A 21,008-nucleotide genomic window follows, 5' to 3' on the forward strand; every position below is an offset into this window, starting at 1 on the left:
GCAACTTTTGCATTCGATTCCGGTAATTGTCAGGAAAGTTTGTGAACAAAATTCATGTTGGTAAAGTCAAAATTGCATTTTGTGCATTAGAAAGAAAATGCATTTTTAAAGTTAATAGAAAATGAAAAATTTGCAAATTATATTATATCTATTGATCGATCGTTTTTTCACTTTTAAGTAAAATAAAATATTTTACGTTTAATTAAATACCTGACGAAAAATTTTTATTATAATTTTCCTTCCATATTTTTTGTATAAATATATCCAAAAAAAAATGGGAAAGAAATATTTGAGTTAAACGTGATAAAAAGAAATATTAGCAAAGAAAAAGGGCATTGTCAACCAAGGATCAGAACTACTACCGGAAATCACAATAGACGAAATGAAACTAGCCCTAACAAAAGCTAATAATAACAAATCTCCAGGCGAAGATTCTATAAAACGATCGCGAGGTCATAGAGCACATCAAAACAAAAAAGCTGGAATATTTAGGCCACTTAAACAAAGGTGCGAAATATGAGTAATTAAGGCTCATAATGCAAGGTAAAATCAAGGGTTAAAGATCCATAGGAAGACGAAGAATTTCCTGGCTAAGAAACCTAAGAGAGCGGTATAGTTGCAGCTCAATAGATCTTTTCAGAGCAGCCGCCAATAAGGTACGGATAGCTGTGATGATAGCCAACCTCCGATAAAAAAGGAACTACAAGAAGAAGGCGAAGATTGTTTAGTTATTGATGCAATCAAAATCGGAGGCTTGCCTACTTGAACCTACTTGAACATAAAAAACCTTTTTAACGTGTTTCTTTTGGACAGTAATATATCCAAAAAATGGCACAAGACTGAGGTAATTCTATTGTACAAACAAGGAGTCCCCATGAATTAGAAAACTACAGAACTATAAGTCTTCTTAGTCACCTATACAAACTCCTTACAAGAATAGTAACGAATCGTGTAGATGCAATAAAGAGAGGAGTACGACAGGGTTTCATACTCTCTCCCCTATTATTTAACGTCTATTCAAAACACGTCATGAGCCAGGCCTTAGAGCATATCGAAGAGGGTATTCTCATAAATGGTGAGCGCCTGAATAACATCAGACATGCAGACGACACCATCCTCTTTGCAGACCGTTTAGAAGGTTTACAGACACTAGTAACGCAATTGTGGAGAATCAGTCAAGAATACGGGCTTGATTTTAACATCAAGAAAACAAAGTACATGGTCATCAGTAAGAAGCATATTCTACCTAGTTAATTACTGGTAGATCAGCAACAAATACTCCAAGTGCCCCGTTACTACTATTTAGGGACCACCATAAACGACCGATGGGACCACTCAGTTGAGATAAAACAAAGAATTGAAAAAGCCAGGTCAGCATTTGTCAGAATGAGCAAGATATTTAAGAGCCACGACCTACCCTTAAAAACGAAAATCCGTTTATTGAGATGCTACGTATTTACAGTGCTGCTCTATGGGGTTGAATCATGGACACTAACTGAGGCATCAATGGGAAAACTCGAGGCGTTTGAGATGTGGTGTTATAGACGGATACTGAGGATCTCTTGGGTGGACCGAATAACAAACATTGAGGTTCTACGTCGGATGGATAAAACATGTGAAATTATATCCACAGTGAAACAACGCAAGCTAGAATATCTTGGACATATAATGCGAAACGATCATAGATATAACCTGCTGCAACTTATATTATAGGGAAAGGTCTACGGAAAGAGGGGACCAGGAAGAAGACGAATATCTTGGCTCCAGAACTTACGAAAATGGTTTTCCTTGACCACTTCGGGACTATTTCGAGCTGCGGTCAATAAAGTTAGAATTGCCATCCTAGTAGCCAACATCCGTAACGGATAGGCACCACAAGAAGAAGTGTTGAGAAAAAACTTAATTTCTACCAGCCAATAGAGCAAGCGGGATTTTGTACCGGATTTGGAACAATTGTACCGGAGAAAGATTGGTAGAACTATGTGAAGTAAATAATTTGAAAATTATGAACGGATTCTACAAACACAAAAATATACATAAGTACACATGGACTCAAGAGACAAGAAAACTAAGATCCATTATTGACTACATTATCATGAACCACAAAAGCTCCATCAAAGTGAAAGACACCAGAGTGAAAAGAGGGGCAGAGTGTGGAACAGATCACAAACTTGTGGTGGCATGGATGGAATTCCCCTATATCTGGACAAAACAAAAACATACATCGATTGTTACAACGGGAACGACAATAAACGAAAAGAGGCTCAAATTACATCTATTGCAGGAAGAATCAATAAAAGATTTATACAAAAGAAGACTAGACCAAAAACTAGAAGAATTCAGATATGACACATTAGATGAAATGCATGAACACATAAAAACCTGCCTGATTTCAGCGGCCTTAGAAGCTCTTGGAGAAGATGACCAAAGGAACATCCATCAGAATATCAAATTAAGGGAAGACACATTGAAATGCATAAAAGAAAAGAAAAAACTACACATAAAATACCTAAACACCAAAAAACAGGAAGACTTAGACCTATATAGAGCGAAAAACAGAGAGGTAAAGAAAAGAGTAACAAATGAAAAGAACGAACGATGGGAACAAGTATGCACAGAGATAGAACGACATATCGGAGGAACGAGAAATTCAGAATCATGGCGAATATTAAAAGCACTTCAACGAAATAAGACAGAGAAAACCCAGATCGGCAAAATTAGTGAAAACGAGTGGCAAGAATACTACGTAGAACTACTTACAGAAAACCGTCCCCAATTTCAGGAAGAGAATATAGAACATGCAGGAAATGGGGCATACGACCAGATAGAAATAAGCCTGGCAGAAGTTAAGAAAGCAATCAAGACATTGAAGAACAAAAAAGCCAAAGGACCCGGAGGAATACCAAACGAACTAATTAAAAACGGAACGGAAAAGTTATTCCGCATGCTACATAGAATGTTCGAAAGAGGACTAAATGGAGAAGAAATACCTGCGGAATGGACACAAGCATACATCACATCCATACATAAGAAAGGAAACAGGAAAAAATGTGAAAACTATAGAGGAATTAGTATAATATCGTCGGTAGGTAGACTTTACGGGAAAATTATTAAGGAAAAACTAGAAATTGAAATAATAGGAAAAATTGGAGAAGACCAAGCAGGGTTCACAGTAGGAAAATCATGCCTAGATCATACGTACACATTAGAACAACTGATAGAGAAGAAAATGGCAAAAGGTAGACCGGTCCATCTGGCCTTTGTTGATCTAAAGAAAGCATATGACTCAATACCTAGAGTCAAACTATGGGAAGCAATGAATGATCTCGGAATCCGACAAACACTAATAAAAGCAGTTAAAGCACTATACAAAGAAAACAAAGTAGCTATTAAATGTGGTAATAAAGCCTATAATCCATTTAAGACGACAAAAGGACTTCTACAAGGCTGTGCTACGTCCCCTACTCTGTTTAAAATATTCTTGGAAAAGACACTCAAACCATGGAGGAGAAAGTGCGAAGGAATGGGCATACCAGTAAGAGACGAATACCTATACACCTTAAGTTTTGCCGACGATCAAGTAGTCATCGCACAAGATGAAGAAGATCTTAGCTTTATGCTCAGAAAACTAGAAGAAGAATATAAAAACAACGGAATGGAAATAAACTTAGAGAAAACCGAATACCTAACAACAGAAAACAAGGATATGAGAAACCTAGAGATAGACGAGGGAAGACAAATAAATGGAACAGATAAATTCAAGTATTTAGGAACCATAATATCGAACCAGGGAACAACAGAAGAAGATATAAACAACAGACTGAGACAAACAAGAAACTGTATAAGACAACTAAACTCAGTGTTGTGGGATAAGAACATTACGATAAAGACAAAAAAGAGAATATATAATACCCTGACAAGAAGTATCCTGACATATGGGTCCGAAAACTGGACAATAAACAAGAGAAATAGAGGTAGAATAAGAGCAGTAGAAATGGAGTTCCTGAGGAAAAGCTGTAGACTTACAAAAAGAGACAGAATTGAAAACGCAGAGATTAAGCGGAGAATGGGAGTGCAATCAGACATAATCGACTATATAGAGGAGAAGAGACTATCCTGGTACGGCCACGTCAGAAGAGCGGACAGAGGACGCTGGATAAACAAAATCACAGAATGGATTCCGATTGGAAGAAGAAAGCGAGGAAGACCCCGAAGGTCATTCAGAGATGAAATCTACGAGGCTATGGAGAAAAGAACCCTGCGAGATGGAGACTGGAATGACAGGGAAAATTGGAGAAAACGGTTGAGTGAAGGAAGACAGTGAAAACTGTGGAAATCCTTAGTAGTAGTAGATTTGAAACAAATGATCACCTACAGAGCATTAAAACGGTAATAGAAAAGGCTATCGAAGACAATCGACTCGTTCTGGCTTTTGTAGATTTCCATAAAGCATTTGACACGGTAGAATTTAACAAAATCCTGGAAGCACTGCAAGCATGCCGCATTGACTACCGATATACAAGGTTAATTACAATACGTATAAGAACGCAACTATGTCGGTGAAACTACATAAAAATACGGCATATTATATCCCAATCGGCAGAGGAGTCCGACGGGGTGATACCTTATCGCCCAAACTGTTTACCGCAGTACTAGAATATGCTTGTAAAAAACTAAAAAACTTAACTGGAAAGAGAAAGGCCTGAACATTGACGGTAGAATATTAATAAATTTGAAATTCACAGACGACATATTTTTGTTCTCGGACAACCTCAAGGAGATATGTACAATGCGACATGAACTTCAATAGGTGTGTGCCAGTGTGGGTCTTAAAATAAACATCTCCAAACAAAATTCATGACAAACCTAGTACCTAGCGGAAATAATCAATATTGGAGACAGCGAAGTAGAGCGGGTGGAAAAATACATATACCTTGGACACGAAATAAAGATCACAAGAGACAACCAAACGTGCGAACTACGAAGAAAAATAAACCTAGCTTGGGCAGCCTATGGAAAACTCAAAGACAACTTTAAAAGCGATATACCAATGTCTTTAAAGGTAAAAGATTTGACCAATGTGTGTTGCCTGTGATGACCTATGGTGCTGAAACTTTGACATTAACAGCTACAACTTCTTAAACGCTGCAAATAGCTGAGAGGAAAATGGAAAGGTCAATGCTGAGTATATCGCTTCGTGAGTTAAAAATGAAGACTTAAGACGAAGAACAGGAGTTACCGATGTAATTTCCCGAATTGCCACACTGAAATGGAACTGGGATCGAATCAGTGATGAAAGGTGGACGAAGAGATTGCTTGAGTGGAGGCCGAGTTTAGACAAAAGAAGTAGAGGAGGACCCCCTACTCGTTGGACTGACGATGTCAAGAAAATGTCAAGAAATTGGATGAAAAGTGCTCAAGATAGAGCAACACTGGACAAAAATGAGGGAGGCCAATGTCCAGCAGTGGACGCAAAGGGCTAGGTGATAATGATGATCAAATTATATAAGTGAGCCAGTAAACAATTTTTTCCATTTTTTTTTTTCGTAATAAGGAATGATTATAAGGCTTGAAAATTACGGATATGAAATATTAGAGTTAAATACGATAGAATATGCAAATTCATTATAAATAATGTCGTTTAATTATTTTTTTCCAATTTTATATGCACAGGGGTGCTTTATAAGGGATGTATTGCAAAACAACCTTACAAAAAAGGAGTTATAGGGAGAGAAGTAAAGGTGATGGTTCAAAAATAGGAAGATCTGGAAGTGATTCATACATAACAGAAATGGCAGTGCCTGTCATCCTTACACCCTATGGGTACAAGGGAATTAGATTATATATGTTTTTTAACTGAAAATATGAATTACTAACTGTCAATCCATAACAATATTTACACAAAATATTTAAATTTCGCAGCCTAGTCTAATTAGAATTTTTGTTCATGCCTTGATCTTAATTATAATGACATTATGTTTATTACTAAAAATAATATATAAACAACGTTATCACACATGTTTTTGGGTCGTTAAATTAATGTTTATACTTTTGTACACAACGTGTTTTTATCACAGTTAATACATTCAACACATGAAAACATGAGGTATCACTTGAATTAGACAACAAAGAAAAGACAGTCTTTTGTTTTTTTAATAATATGCGTTTTTTGTTTAATTTATTTTTCACTGAAATATATCACTAGTAGATACACTAATAAAGAACGAGTTGTCCGTTTGCGCAATTCACAAATGTCAGTCCTAATAGAAAGACTAATTTTCTTTTGCAACACACTTTACACATTTTAAATAATTTCAGTTCTATGGACTTACGACGAGGTTGATTTAATGATAAAAGGAAATAACAGTCTACAAACTATAGTTCGAGAAAATTCTTAAGTGGAACATTTACTGGATAGAACGGCCTTAAAGTTAATATAATTTTTTTATTGCTTTTAATAACATAGTTACATAGCAAGAGTACCTACAATTAAACTATAAACGTACAAATGTCGTAAATAAAAAAAAATAAAGAACAAAACTATACACTAACAAGATTAACAATACAAAATAAAGTACCTATATCATTCATTGATTATAAATCTCCTGAGTTTAAGCACACTCTAGATAAAACTAAAAATAGCTTTAGCGAAACCAGGTGTTGCATTGTCAAGAGAAAGAACAAAATTATTTAAACTGAATAAACAGTCGTCACTTTCAGGTTTCATTGATGAATAAATTTAAATAAAAGATGTTCGTTTGTCTCAAATTCTTTACTAAGTATTACAAGTAGTGCAAATTCCATTTGGACTGATACCGTGAGTGGCTCCATTAGGAGTAAGTTTCAATTTGTAGTTATGGCAAACTCTTAACTTGGCTATTATTCGGATTATATGGATTGACAGAAGATAACTTTTGACATAAGGGAGAATGGTCAAATTATTGTAAAAAGTTAAAAAGAAGGATCTCTGCATTAAAGTGCAATCGACTTCGTAAAGTTTTTGTTTCATTTTTACTAGGGATGGCGCTTTTGTTTTATTTAGAGAAGAGTGGGTGTATACTAGGTCGCTCCCGCGGTCAGATTTTAATACCCCACAGAAAAGGGGCATAGGTAAATTCGCTCCGGTCATATATTTCTTAGAAAAGATATTTGAACAATGTCTTCTCAAACTTTGTATTTACCTATTAATACAACACTACCATCATTGTTTAAAAAAGAATGAGTCTTTTTTAAACAATACTACTATATAAAACTACTTCTTACTTAAAAAAATATTAAAATTATAACGATAATATCACTAAAGTATTATGATGTTAGAGCTCATATTTCCTTGTTCAATATTTGATTGGGTTTTTCCGTATCAGAAGTTGCAATTGATATATTTCTTTGAAAAGATTGCTAGGTAATTAGTAGTCCATGATGGAGAAATCTGAAGTAAGTGAAAAAGGCAAGTCAATGTTAGTTATTGACAATTACAAGTATAACTTCCATAAAATGCTTGCTAATAAGTAATATCAAACGTTGGCAGTGTGTAGAAAGAAGTTGCAAAGCATTTGATAAAACTTTAAATATTTGTAACAGTGTAGTCGAATGTAGTCATAACCATACCCATGAAAGTTTATCAAAAACAGTGTTAAACTGGCAAAAATTAAGTAATAGTGTTAACCGGAAGGCAATGGATGATTTGTGTGAAAAACCATTGAAGTTGATATACAGCGAAATTAAACCAACAGGCACTAAAAGTCTTACTGTGGAAGATGTACATTCGATTAGAAAAAATATTTATAATGGCAGAAAACAAGTTATTCATAATATAAATTATATAAAATTATTTTATAATAATATTATATAAAAAGAACAATTTTTATTGAAAAATGATCCGGTAAAAAAATTTATTGCTTTTTTTTGTGTATCTAACTTAACATTTTTAAGTAAATTAGAAACAATTTATGTTGATGGAACCTTTAAATACTGCACTAAATTTTTTATTCAACTATTTACAGTTCACGGACTCGAAAATGGACACTATGTGCCGTTGGCATTCTTTTTGCTTTCAAATAAGTTAACAAACTCATATGTGACTGCTTTAAATTGTTTAAAGACGGAGTGTCAAAAATTTAACTTAAATTTTAGTCCCAAGGTTGTGTATGCCGATTCCGAAAAAGCGATCCATGCAGCTCTAAGTGAAGTGTTTCCATATGCAAAAATAAAAGGATGTAGGTTTCATCTCGGATAATCATGATGGAGAAAAATTCAAAAAATTGGTCTGGCTACTGAGTATTCAAACGACAATGAAGTCGGACAATACCTTAGATATATATTTGGTCTACCTTTCCTAGATCCATTAGAAGTAGGTGAGTGTTTTACTGTATACTTCAGTAAAATATTACTAGCACAACACCAAGCCGTACAACAATTTGCTGACTACTTGGTTTACAATTATATTTCTGAAGAGGCAGACTTCCCTCCTGAGATGTGGGCGGAAAACAGTTCATCACTTGAGCGTACAACCAATGCCTGTGAAAGTTTCCATTCTAAATTTAATTCGTTATTTTACAATCCGCACCCTAATATATTTCAATTTTTAGAAGTTTTAAAAGATATTCAAATTGACACATAAAAATACGAAGTTCTGTGAAACCAAAAAAAGTGTACCGAAAAGTACTTCTAGAGCGTCAAAAACTTGTTGATCACAAAATAGCGGAATTAAAGCAAAATAAAATTAGTAGATTTGATTTTGTCAAATGTATCTCATTTAGATTTCTAGCGAAATAAATGCCTCGTTTTAATTTATATTTGTTTAATTTTGTAATGGTAGAGAATATCCCATATTATGTTAGTTTTTACACTTGTATTGCTTTCTTATTATATCTATATTTTAGAATAGGCACAAAAATTATTTCAGTGATTTTTAAAAACAATTCAAAATTTCTAATATAATTTCTAAATCAATCACTAACATTTTTTAAACTACATAACAGTAATGAGCGCGCTAATAACCGGCAAATAACGCAAAAGATGGAAAACATATTAAGTTGTGAGATAAATAGAAATGAAACTAGAGGAGATGGGAAATTTAGCGATAGAACCTATAAATTTACATTTCATTTATTGTTTCCCACCTTTAGACGTAAGAGTTTGCAAACTACGGCTGTGGCAGTGACAGTTTTAGTTCACTTCCTCCTCTGATACGTCTAAAGGTGGGAAACAGTGAATAGCTATTCAATCAACGATAGAATGTAAATTTATAGGTTTCTAATGCTAAATTTCTCATCTCTACTAGTTTCATCTCTTTTATCTAAAAACTTCATATGTTTTCCATCGTTTGCGTTATTTTGCCGGTTATTAGCGCGTTTATCACTGTATTTATATAAATATGTAACTACCAATATTTTAATAATTTCTAATATAAAATACAAAAGCCGCAGTACCTATTTTCCTGGTGTTAATTTTCCTAGAACTTAATAGATAAATACTTAATCCGCTTGACCACGGGAGCGAACTAGGTTATGGTTTTCGGAGCGAACTAGTATGTAATTAAGAGGGTTTTTGACCTTGGGAGCGAACTAGTGTGCTCCGATTCAAATAAAATCAATTACTTTTCCCTAGAGAATTAACAAAAGTAAGTGGAGCGGCAGAGTCTGAAATAACTCTCCCGTTTATTACACAAAAACCGTTTGTATCCATAAAGTCAGAAAGTGTTCTGCCTCTTGTATTTAAAACCTTGTCACGGTTGCATCTTATGCAAAAATAATCCAAGATATCCAAAAGACTAGTGACTCAATTTTCTGCAATACCTTTATCTTAAAGTTAATGTAATTTTATCTCTATCTGTTTGCATTTACATTTGGAGTGAATATTATTTTTACATTTTGTATGGTATAACAAAATCAGTACATAAATTATTTCTCTCTATAATACAGTCCAAGTCGGGCCCTGGCCTTTTCCAGCATACGTCTCCAAACATCGCTTTCCTTGACTGCTCTCCTCCAGTTATCCACCCTCAATATCTCTTCGGTTCTCGCTTCATCTATCTACCTCTTTCTTTTTTTATGTAACAATTTATAAAACAATTTACATAACAGGTTATATAACAATTTATATAATAATTTATACAACAATTTATATAACAATTCATACAACAATTATATAACAATTTACATAACAGTTTATATAACAATTTATATAACAATTTTTTTTTTTCAAATATTAGTAGAGTTGTGTTTGTACAATTTTTATTTTTTAGGTAAATACCTATAGATCATCGACAAATTGTCTGCAACTTTCTATTAAAGATTTTCTGGTAAATATTTCAAATGATTCTTAATAAGGTAGCTATAAAATATCAGTTTTGGCAGGTGATAGATATGACTATGTATGCACTTAACACTTTTAAAAAACCTGATATAGATAATATAAGTAGCTTTTACTGTGGCTTTTATCTTATAACAACTAATCTATCAGTAAATATCCGTTAAAGAATTAATTATCTATGAATTGAAAAATTAAACCGATTATTGACCTTTAAATTGTAAACGTAATCACTGAAGTCAAATCAGATATTATTGAGGGAGAAGAAAGAAAAGAGTTAATTAACAAAAAATAACAAATTGCTAGGAAAAGATAAAGTTACTACAGAATTGTTAAAAAGTAAGGAAAAGACGGTTTTTAATTAAACGATTATGTTTAAAACAAAATATTATTACAGAATAAAAGAACAAGGAAAAAATATAAAAAAGTTAAATATCCCTTCTTTTTTAAGTGCAATGCCAGCAGGGCGGATCTGTTGTGAGGTGTATTTCGGCTTTTTTTCTCGTTTTCTTGAATTAGTAGGTCCTTATATGGAGAGCTGGTGATGATTTCCGACTTTTTACTTCTGTGATTTGTTGATATAACCACAATTAATGATGTTACAGGAGTATTTGATAAATTAAATGTTTTTATTTCTGGCGCTACAGCAACTTTTTCTTCCAATGTAGAAATGATTGCAGATATGTTGGAAAAAGATCTGTAAGCTGAGTTTTGATCTGTAAAATCCTTGTACAATCGAGTTCAGATGTAGTTATTTTGCTGATTATGTCATCTCTTTCATTGGAGTGAATATTTTTCTTAGTAGTGGAATTCTGAGAACAATAGTTGGACTATCAAGAACATTGGGAGCATTATCAGAGGCTGATTCAGACATTATATGTGCTTGAATATCGATTTCAGACGTATAGTTATCAACGACTTCTAATTGTATGTTAAGCGGTTTTACTTCCGTAGTTACTGAAGCTGTAGCAGGTTCTTCCCGTTCTATAACAAAAGTGTTATTATTATATTATTAAAGAGACATATCCCCGTTACTTAAAAACATTTAATCACATTCGTTATAGTAGCAGCTCGAAAATATGCAGGTGCAAATATTAAAGCAATTTAGTAAACCTAATTACCCGCCTTGTCTGGTTCGTCAGGCATTTTTGACATTCGTTGGAATAAATTTTTTTTAGCGGACTAAAAAAGCATCTGTCAAGTGGCTGCATATGGTGAATACTATGAGGAGGAAGTTTTAATGCGATAATGTTATATTGTCGAAAAAAATCAATTGCTGCAATGGAACAATGGGAAGTGTGGTTATCCATTATCAATAATAATAATATATAATAATAATGTTTATTTACAGCTCGCGAGCTGTTCGCGAACCGGAATGAGAAAGGGGAATGTTTTAAAAAACGCCAGTGCTGTCTTCATCTTGGTTCAAAATTGCAAACAACGGTATGGTATATACGATTATTCAAAGTTTATTGCGAGTATGGTAAAATATAAACACGAAATTTTTACAAACTTCAGTTGTGTACAATATCCAAAATTTCAAAATATAATAACAAATAGATAAAACTAACTAAAAGTTACCTAATAACGTTAATTATCGGTGTTTGTTCTCCTAAAATGTTTGGTTTCAAAAATGGACTTAGCACGAGATAGGCGATCCTTAGTATTCAAACATTAATATGGAATTGTTTAGATCAAAAGAAATGACACATTTCTTTGTTTCATCGATTATGAGAAAACATTCGATAACGTAACGATAACTAATGATAGAATAGGTATCTGCAACAGTTGGGATTGGATGCCAAGGATATAAGTTATTGCCAATCTGTATTGGAACCAGACAGCAAGAGTACGCCTTCAAAATTACAACTAAATGGAAGATTTCTTAATAAAAAAAAGGAAGTAATGTAAGGTAAAGCCGTAAGTATTACGGACTCAAAGGCGTAATCTAGAGGCAGGAAAAATTCTGACAGAAAGAATGATGCACATCAAACTAGGCAATAAAAAAGACACGTTAGCCATATTCCCACAGGGGATTTTATCTTTCAATTCTTCTTCTTGTCTGGGTAATATAAAATGGCACCAAAAGTGATTGTATTATAATATTATACAAGATTCTTAGGATTATATGTTTGGTAAAGCATTTTAAATAAATACATAAATACTAATCGCTTTAAAATTAGTCATCAAGGTATAATGTTCGTGTTTATTTGCAATATCTGTCACAAATTGTTCATTATGTTTAGAAATATTTAAAAAACGTTTTTTGTAATTATTTTATTACGTATATTGTATGATTGGAGGTATGCTAACATTTTTTTTTATAAATATAGCAGTTAAGATTGACCCTGAGTACAGAAGAGGCGTAGAAAATCTCAGTACTACCTCTTTTGGTGCAGTTTGATTATCGATAAACTGACTGCAATTTGCAATGGGTTTTATCTCAACTTAATGGTAAGTATATATAGACCTTTTATATGATTAAGTGATTTAATATGCCTTAGGCTTAATTTTGCAAAAACAAAGAAATTAATTTTAAATAAAATTTGATCTTCGGGCTCCTTTTATCGTTAATTATAATAAGTAACTTCAAAGTATTCTTTAAGTATATATATATATATATATATATATATATATATATATATATAAATATATATATATATATATATATATATATATATATATATATATATATATATATATGTGTGTGTGTGTGTGTGCTAATCCGTATATTTAAAATAACAAATTCATTAAAATGCCTATACAAATTATCAATAATTGTTTGGACTTGTATTCAAATAAAAGATCTATTCTCTGTGTTTTCTTTTTTAAATTAAACAAGACAAAGAATTTTCTTTCAAGAAATATTACTTTTTTTAATTTTTTTATATCTGAATTAAAATATTATATTTATTGTGAAATGAAATCTCTGAGTAAAATATTAAAAACAAACCAAATTAATTATGATCTAGCTATGATCGTGGTTGAAAGTTTGAAAGTTGTTGATTATATGGCCAACTAACCCTTTTATTTCCAAGTATTTCCTACTGACTCCTTTTCTTCTTACCACTGTGATTTGCCCACTTTCAGCTCGTACTCTCAGTTGCTCCACACATGCCAGCTATCTCCTCTGCTTGTCAACGTCTCTCGTACACACTATCATCGCAACAGTATCTACAAAAGCTCTTGGACCAGACTCCTATCTCACAGGAACCCAATTTCTTTCTAGTCGAAAGGATTTTCACTTAATCGACTAGTACCAAATATGTTATACACCTGTTTGTTTATTACAGGATATACTTTTGTTGTCCACTGCTACCAATCCTTGGGGCTCGTTCCACAGATACAAAACATTTTTCACAATGATTTGACAAGAACTCTGCTAAATTTCACTACAGGATATGCAACAAAAAAAACACTTGCTTCTTCCGACGACCAAATCACAGTAATCTTCCTTTTACCGAGCAAAACATCACTTTCTTCACACATTCTACATACCACGCCATCCCTTTCGACCAATCAAACTCTGTGCCTTGTCAAACACAGGCACAATGCTATTATGATATCACATAACCTTGGTATTTCCAAATATTACATAAATAAGATCTTTTCTGTTTCCAAGTCTCTAGAGACAATACAGCTAATACTATTTCGGTTATTGTATACTTATCCCTGACCACAAAACTTTCTAATTCTTTATCTAATTTATTTGTAAACAAAAGACTTAAACCTTATATTCTAAAATTGCTATCGTTGGGCTATTAACATTAATACTTTATGAGAAAGCTTCTATTGTTATCATATATTATCGTACAAATATCTATTCTCCTATCTGCCTACTGTCTACTAAATTAAAAAACCATTATTCATTCAAATATTTGAATCTTACAAATCTAACATTCCTATTTAGAGTGTGAAACGACTTTACCGGTCGGTGAATTTAATTGTTTATTGAATTTTATTAAATTTAAAGCGTAACAATATATATATATATATATATATATATATATATATATATATATATATATATATATATATATATATATATATACTACTCTCAAAAATTAACGCACCACCTAAAATGGACCATGATTTTGAAACTATATTTCTTTTGAACCCTTAACTGGATTTCGATGATTTATTTTTCACATTATAGGTATATTTCTAATTAATTACTGTAATAATGTTTTTTGAGAAATGTCAACATTTTACCTATATACGGGGTGTAAAAATAAAGTTCATCTAATTTTGCAACACCCTGTATAATGTATTAAAAAGAAACGCCACATGTTAATAATATTTCGAGATTGCCCCATTCTTTCTCCAGATTTTCGTAAAAAAATCATCTCGATATCTTTATTATCAAAAAAGGAAAGTATGTTCAAAGCATTACGTGATTTTCTACTCTCCAAAATTAACGCACTACCTCAACTCTACCATAATAATTTTTAAGCTATTTTTCTTTTGAATCCTTAATTGGGTTTCGATGATTATTCTTTTTCGCACTGCAGACCTATTTCTAAGTAATTACTGTATTAATGTTTTCTGAGAAATATCAACGTTTCACCCATATACCCTGTGGAATTTATTAAAAGCAAACGTCTTAATTAATATTTCGAAAAAGCTTCATTTTTTTCAACATTTTCGTAAAAAGATCATCGGTTTCTTTATTATCAAAAAGAAAAGTACTTTCAAAGCATAACGTGATTTTATCGAATTGTAATACTCATTAATGGAAGCAGTTAGTTGGCTATGTAATCAAACAATTTGACAGGACAGTTTTAAACTGACAATATTGTTGAACAAGTGAACAAGGAAGAGGAAGACTCACAACACCACGACAAGATCAGTTTATCAGGCTTCGTGCTATAAGAGAACATTTCACAATGAGACATTTATAAATACAAGTGGCAAATGTTCATAATATTCAAATTAGTAGAAACACTATTATATAAAGGTGTTTCGCTGAACAAGATCTGCATATAAGGATACCAGTCAGAGCATCAGCTTTAAACGGAAATCATCGTAGAAATAGATTACAATTTGCTAGAGAGCACCTTGACTGGAATGTTAATGACTGGGAGCACGTGTTGTTCACTGATGAATCAAGGTATTGCTTATATAGCTCAGATAGACGTGTGAGAGTTATTCGACGGCCAAGAGAACGCTACGCACAGTGCAAATACGACCTATTATTTTATTCAATGAAGGATCTGTAATAGTTTAGGGAGGAATATCTCTTACAGCGCCAACGGAACTTGTTGCTTTAAGAAGAGGTTCCTTAACAAGTGAAAGGTATATTACAGACATTTTGTCTAACCATGAAGTTCCATTTGCTCCTTATATAGGAAATAATTTTCTTACTTAATAAACCATGAACTGGCCACCCTGCAGCCCGGATCTCAATCCCATAGAAAATTTGTGGGTTATTATTGATCGTCAACTCAGAAGCCGACAATCACCACCTGTCTCTCTTGACGACATAGAAGTTATGGTAAGAAAAGTTTGGAATGCAATTGATCAACACCAAATACGCCACTTGATTTTAAGTATGCCTCGTCGCTGTGAAGAAGTAATTAGATGTAGAGGTGGAAATACTCGTTATTAAGTTTATGGGAGAGGGAATTGTTAAAGATTATTTAGTTTATGTTTTCTTAGGCTTTATTTGTATTAAATGTCAATAAAGTTTATGTAAGTAATGTTTTTTTTTTTGCTTTAAATGTTAATAAAAACTTGTTACATTTAAAATTCTATACAATCTTTAATAATAGAGATATCAAGATAATTTTTTTACGAAAATATTAAGAAAAGATGAGTCTACCTTAAAATATTAATAAAATGTAGCGTTTCTTTCTAATAAATTCCACAGGGTGTTGCAAATTACGATCGTAGAAATAGACCTATAACATAAAAAAAAAATCATCAAAATCCAATCATTCGTTCAGAAGAATAATAGCTTCAAACTTATGGTACATTTAAGGTGGTGCGTTAATTTTGGGCACAAGTGTATATATGTATGTATGTATGTATGTATTCGGCATCGAATATACCTATTATGAGTACAATCATTTCTGGTAAGTACTTAATTTAAATCTCAGATATGAATTATCTTGATAGATATCTGCCAATTCTATTGTTGTATGAAATTACAAGGTCCGATTTTATACTACAGGTTGTTGTATTTGACGTGATCTCACGATATCTAGGTGGTAGTGAAAAGTAGGTTGTGTTTGTTAGTGAAAATGAAGACCGGGAAAACTATATGTAAGTTATTAATTAAATTAAAAACACCAATTAATGTTTTTTCTTTTATATTAAATATATATAAAACGATTTTGGTTCACCATATTTCATATGAGTCTTATTTATTTTTCTAAGTAAGTATACAAACTTTAATTTAAGTTTAATATAAGGAATACTTATATTACTCAAAATTAAAAGTATTTTTATGCCAATATATTATACTATAGGGTATTTTATTTGAGAATAAAGGCGTTACCTATCTACTACATATACAGAATAAAATATTTTATAATTTGAAATCAATTTAAGAAAAAAAACTTTATTTGCATTTGTCCTCAAATTGTTTAACCACAAAATGCATTCCCTTCCACGACTCCTTCCTTTCTGGATGTTGCCTTAAACTAGATATTATTTAAAATAAATTTTAACAAATAAAACTATTCGATATAAAAAAAACTTTTTGTTAATCAAGCGTTAACGCTCAGTGTTTTATTTTTAACTGTACATGTCGTGGACATTTAGATTTTCATGTACCTAAAGCATCTTCGAAAATGTCCAAGATATTATAAGTTTAAGTGAATCTATAGAATTTGTAGCATGTATATAAAAGTTTTTCTCTATCTCCTTGACAACAGTGATACACTGTTGTTGCAACAGATCACAGATACAACTCAGTACAAAAGTTCATCAACCTGTTTGATATTTATTATGAATATTCATATTTTAAGGTTAGGTTATGATTTGATTAAAACTTTAATTATTTTTTACTGTATTTCAAGGTATTTTGTTGTTTTTTTCAGCGAATAGCAGATTTCAAAATAAATCAATAAATCATTAAATTTATTTACAAAGTTGAAAAATATTTAAATTAATGTTTTATTATTTTTTCGTTGCCCGTGATTTTATCCTGTAAGAAGACTAAAGATATTCGTTTTCTCGTAGTTTAAGTTGTAATATAACATAATGTGGAAACCTTTCTATCAAATTACCATAATGAGTGTTCAAAAAGTTGTTTTTTGAATGTTGTAATAGTTTTTGAGTTTATTTTTAGGTCTGGGCATATAATGGCTAGTAAACAGTAGAAATGACAACAAAATTACTATTACCTATTTAAACTAAGAGAAAACAAATATATTTAGTCTTTTATGGGATAAAATCACTAGCACTTAAAAAAGATTAAAACATTAATTTTAAAGATTAAAACAAATATTTTTTACATTCGTAAATAAATTTAATGATTTATTGCTTAATTTTGAAATAACCCCGATAAAAACAACAACAAAATACTTTGAAATACAGTAAAAAATAATTAAAGTTTAAATCAAACCATAACATAACCTTAAAATATGAACATTTATAGTAAATATCTTAATACTTTGATATTCTTATCTCATAAATTCACGAACAACAAATAATACCAATCGCACAGAATGAATGTTCATAACTAAAAGTCCTTTATTTCCAGTAATAAAGTCCAATTTATTCTTCAAACGAATAAAAAAAAAAACAATATTCTAAGTTTTTATGGGACAAATAGACACAAATTAGAAATGTTTGGAAAGGTTTTTAAAATCCCCATTAGGTAGTCCATTACTCGTGTCCGTGACCTAGTCTAGTTTGTCTTAAAAAACAATGTCTTGATGGGCCCCTAGACGAGAAATGAGTGTTCATGTTTTATTCCTATCTTATCCTTAATAAATATTTTAATACTTTAGTAACCCTACTTAAGTTGAAATTTTACATTATAGTTTTTTAGTATACTAGACAATCTTTCTTTATTAACAAACTCGCATCAATCTATATGGCTATTAGCTAAAAAAGAAAATATTAGCATCCATAAAATAGTACAATTTTCTTAAAATAAAAAATATTGTCATTAAAAAAGGTCGGTAATTTTTGTTTGCTTTAAATAATTCGGTTGCTATCTATCTATAGCATTGTCTAAGGTAAAAATAGCAGACAATTTTTGTTCTTCAGAGTTGCTAGTTTGCTCTATAAAATTGCTTAAAGTATTCAATGCTATTCTTGCCTCTTTTATGGAAACCCATAGAGCACATGTATATTATTCAAGTCTTCTATTTGTCATCTAAATCATTAGTATCGGTTTTTTGAGCTACCGAATCGATAATTTCGTCATCAGATAGTGTTCTAGCTTTCGTAACTTCATCATTGCACGTAACAAAGTGCTCAAAGAATATTTCTGATTTAGACCCTATTGTATTCAATTCTGCGGGAGGTGAAATAGAAATGTCTTCGGATTCAGCTGCTTGTGTCGACAACGATGTGAAACCACTGTCTACATAAGTACATTTACAAATATTTAAGTGTTCTAACTCACCGTAATTGTGTATATATTTTAGATATATGTATTATGTATGGAAAGTGTATGTATACAGGGTGGTCCTTAAGTAATTGCACAAACAGAAACCGTAGATTCTGCACTTTAAAATATTAGGATTAAGCCAACTTGCTTTAATAAAATTGTGATATTAAGAAAGATACAGGGTGTTAAAGTGGAAATTTAAGATTTTATTTTTCGCTATAACTTTTACGTTTCTAAATATTTTTGGATAAAAATTTACTGTTAAATGCTTTTGAGTAGGATAAATTATAATTTTATGCTTACTTTACTGTAACTAATATAGGGCGCCACATATGCCACATGTGTGGCATAAATTTGCGCTTAACTTTTTTGCTCTTTAAGTTAGCTCTATTTGTGTTAAATAATATTAAAGATACATTATTTTTACAAAGAAAAGGTGTACCTGTTAGTAACCTGAAAATTCAACCGTTTTCGAGATAAATGCATTTTATAAGTCAGCTGCACAATAATTCTTAGTTTGATATTTGTGCGGTAAAGCACTGAATACCTGTAGATAACCATAATTTATAGTTTATTCTTATTAAAACTACTCAAAGATGTTAATGTTACATCACAAAATGCTTTGTTATGGGTGCTAAATGTCTTATTGTTTCTATAATGGCGTTGTATTACTTTTTCTCTGTTGTAAAATGCTAAAAACTCAAAATATGTGGTTTATGCAAGATGGTACACCACCACATTCTAGAGAGAAGCCAGTTAGAACATACTTAAATACAACTTTTCTGAACGTTGGATTGGTCGTGGTAGTCATATTAATCGGCAATGTGGTGAGATATTGATATAATTATTTAATTCATAAAAAATCCGAAAATAATACTTATTGTTCACTACGTAAATTGTTTACCAATTTTTATTAGGACAAATAGAAACTAGAGCACAGGTATTAAATAACACATATGTGTCCTGTTTCATAATACTTTTGCTACAAATCCAACCTGAAAGACTCAGCATTTTTACAAAAACATCATCGTTTTCCTAATAACCGATATTGTTATAAATAGAGTATTTATTTTAGCATAATATTCGTTCGTTAGTAAATCATAATAGTCCATTTGTTCGAGATGTAATTATAGTTACTCGTAAGCTGTAACGTAATCATATAAATAAGTAATGCCATCAATAGGTTATTCCGTGTGTGTATATAAGTAACCAATAAACGAGATACATCACAGTTTAATACATTATTTAACCTCTGCGACAAATAAGATGTAGTTCCATAATATACCATAAAATTTGGATATGTATCCAAAATAATATATTCATCCATTATACATTATAGCCACCAGGTAGTCCCGAATTTAATCCGCTTGATTTTGGTGTCTGTGGCGCATTAAAACAACGTGTCTATAAGAATCCCATAAACATTCGCAACCAACTATGGGAAGAAATAAATACTGCAGCAGTTTCTTTAGAACCAATGATGCTATTTAATATGAGACGATTTTTTATGAAATAAATTGACAAATGAATTAAAGAAAATGGTGGACATATCGAACACTTACTTTGACAAAAAGTTATGTTATTTAGTTTAACTATTTCTTAATTTGGTTTGTAAACAAAATGTTTTTCTTATGACTTTAACATAAAACATAAAATGTTTTATGTAAAATCCTATTATTCTGTTATTTTGTCAAATCATATTATTAATTATCCTGCTGATATATTTATTTTATTTAATATTTCGTTAATTATTAACTTTAGTTAAAGGTATTTTATACCAAAATTCAGAAGTATTAATGTTTTTGTCTATTTTTTCTTCGTTGCCTGGAGTAATTCCTTTAGATCAGAATTATGCAGCTGATTTTTAAAATGCCATTATCTCGAAAACTGTTAAGTTTTGAAGTTATTAACAAGTATACCTTTTTTTGTTAAAATAATGTATCTTTAATATTTTTTATCCCAAATACAAGTAACTTAAAGAACAAAAAAGTTAAGTGCAAATTTATACCACATATGTGGCATAAGTGGCGCCCTCTATAAGTTACATTAAAGTGTGCATCAAATTATAATTTCTCATATTTAAAAGTACCCAGATGTAAATTTTTATACATAAATGTTTACAAACGTAAAA

At 31.4% G+C, this 21,008-nt stretch overlaps 2 protein-coding genes across 2 annotated transcripts in view; one reads left to right on the forward strand and one right to left on the reverse strand.

The window, feature by feature from the left end:
- Positions 1–21,008, reverse strand: part of LOC140435258 (uncharacterized) — a 150,080-nt gene that overhangs the window by 67,628 nt on the left and 61,444 nt on the right. The window lies entirely within an intron of this gene.
- LOC140435257 (polyamine-transporting ATPase 13A3-like) overlaps positions 16,470–21,008 on the forward strand; it is a 116,165-nt gene continuing 111,626 nt past the window's right edge. The window contains exon 1 of the mRNA XM_072524069.1: positions 16,470–16,575. Within this exon, the coding sequence (XP_072380170.1) occupies positions 16,554–16,575 (22 nt within the window). The 5' untranslated portion in view covers positions 16,470–16,553. The remainder of the gene's footprint in view (positions 16,576–21,008) is intronic.

The sequence above is a fragment of the Diabrotica undecimpunctata genome, chromosome 2 (assembly GCF_040954645.1).
Source record: "Diabrotica undecimpunctata isolate CICGRU chromosome 2, icDiaUnde3, whole genome shotgun sequence".
Lineage (NCBI taxonomy): Eukaryota > Metazoa > Arthropoda > Insecta > Coleoptera > Chrysomelidae > Diabrotica > Diabrotica undecimpunctata.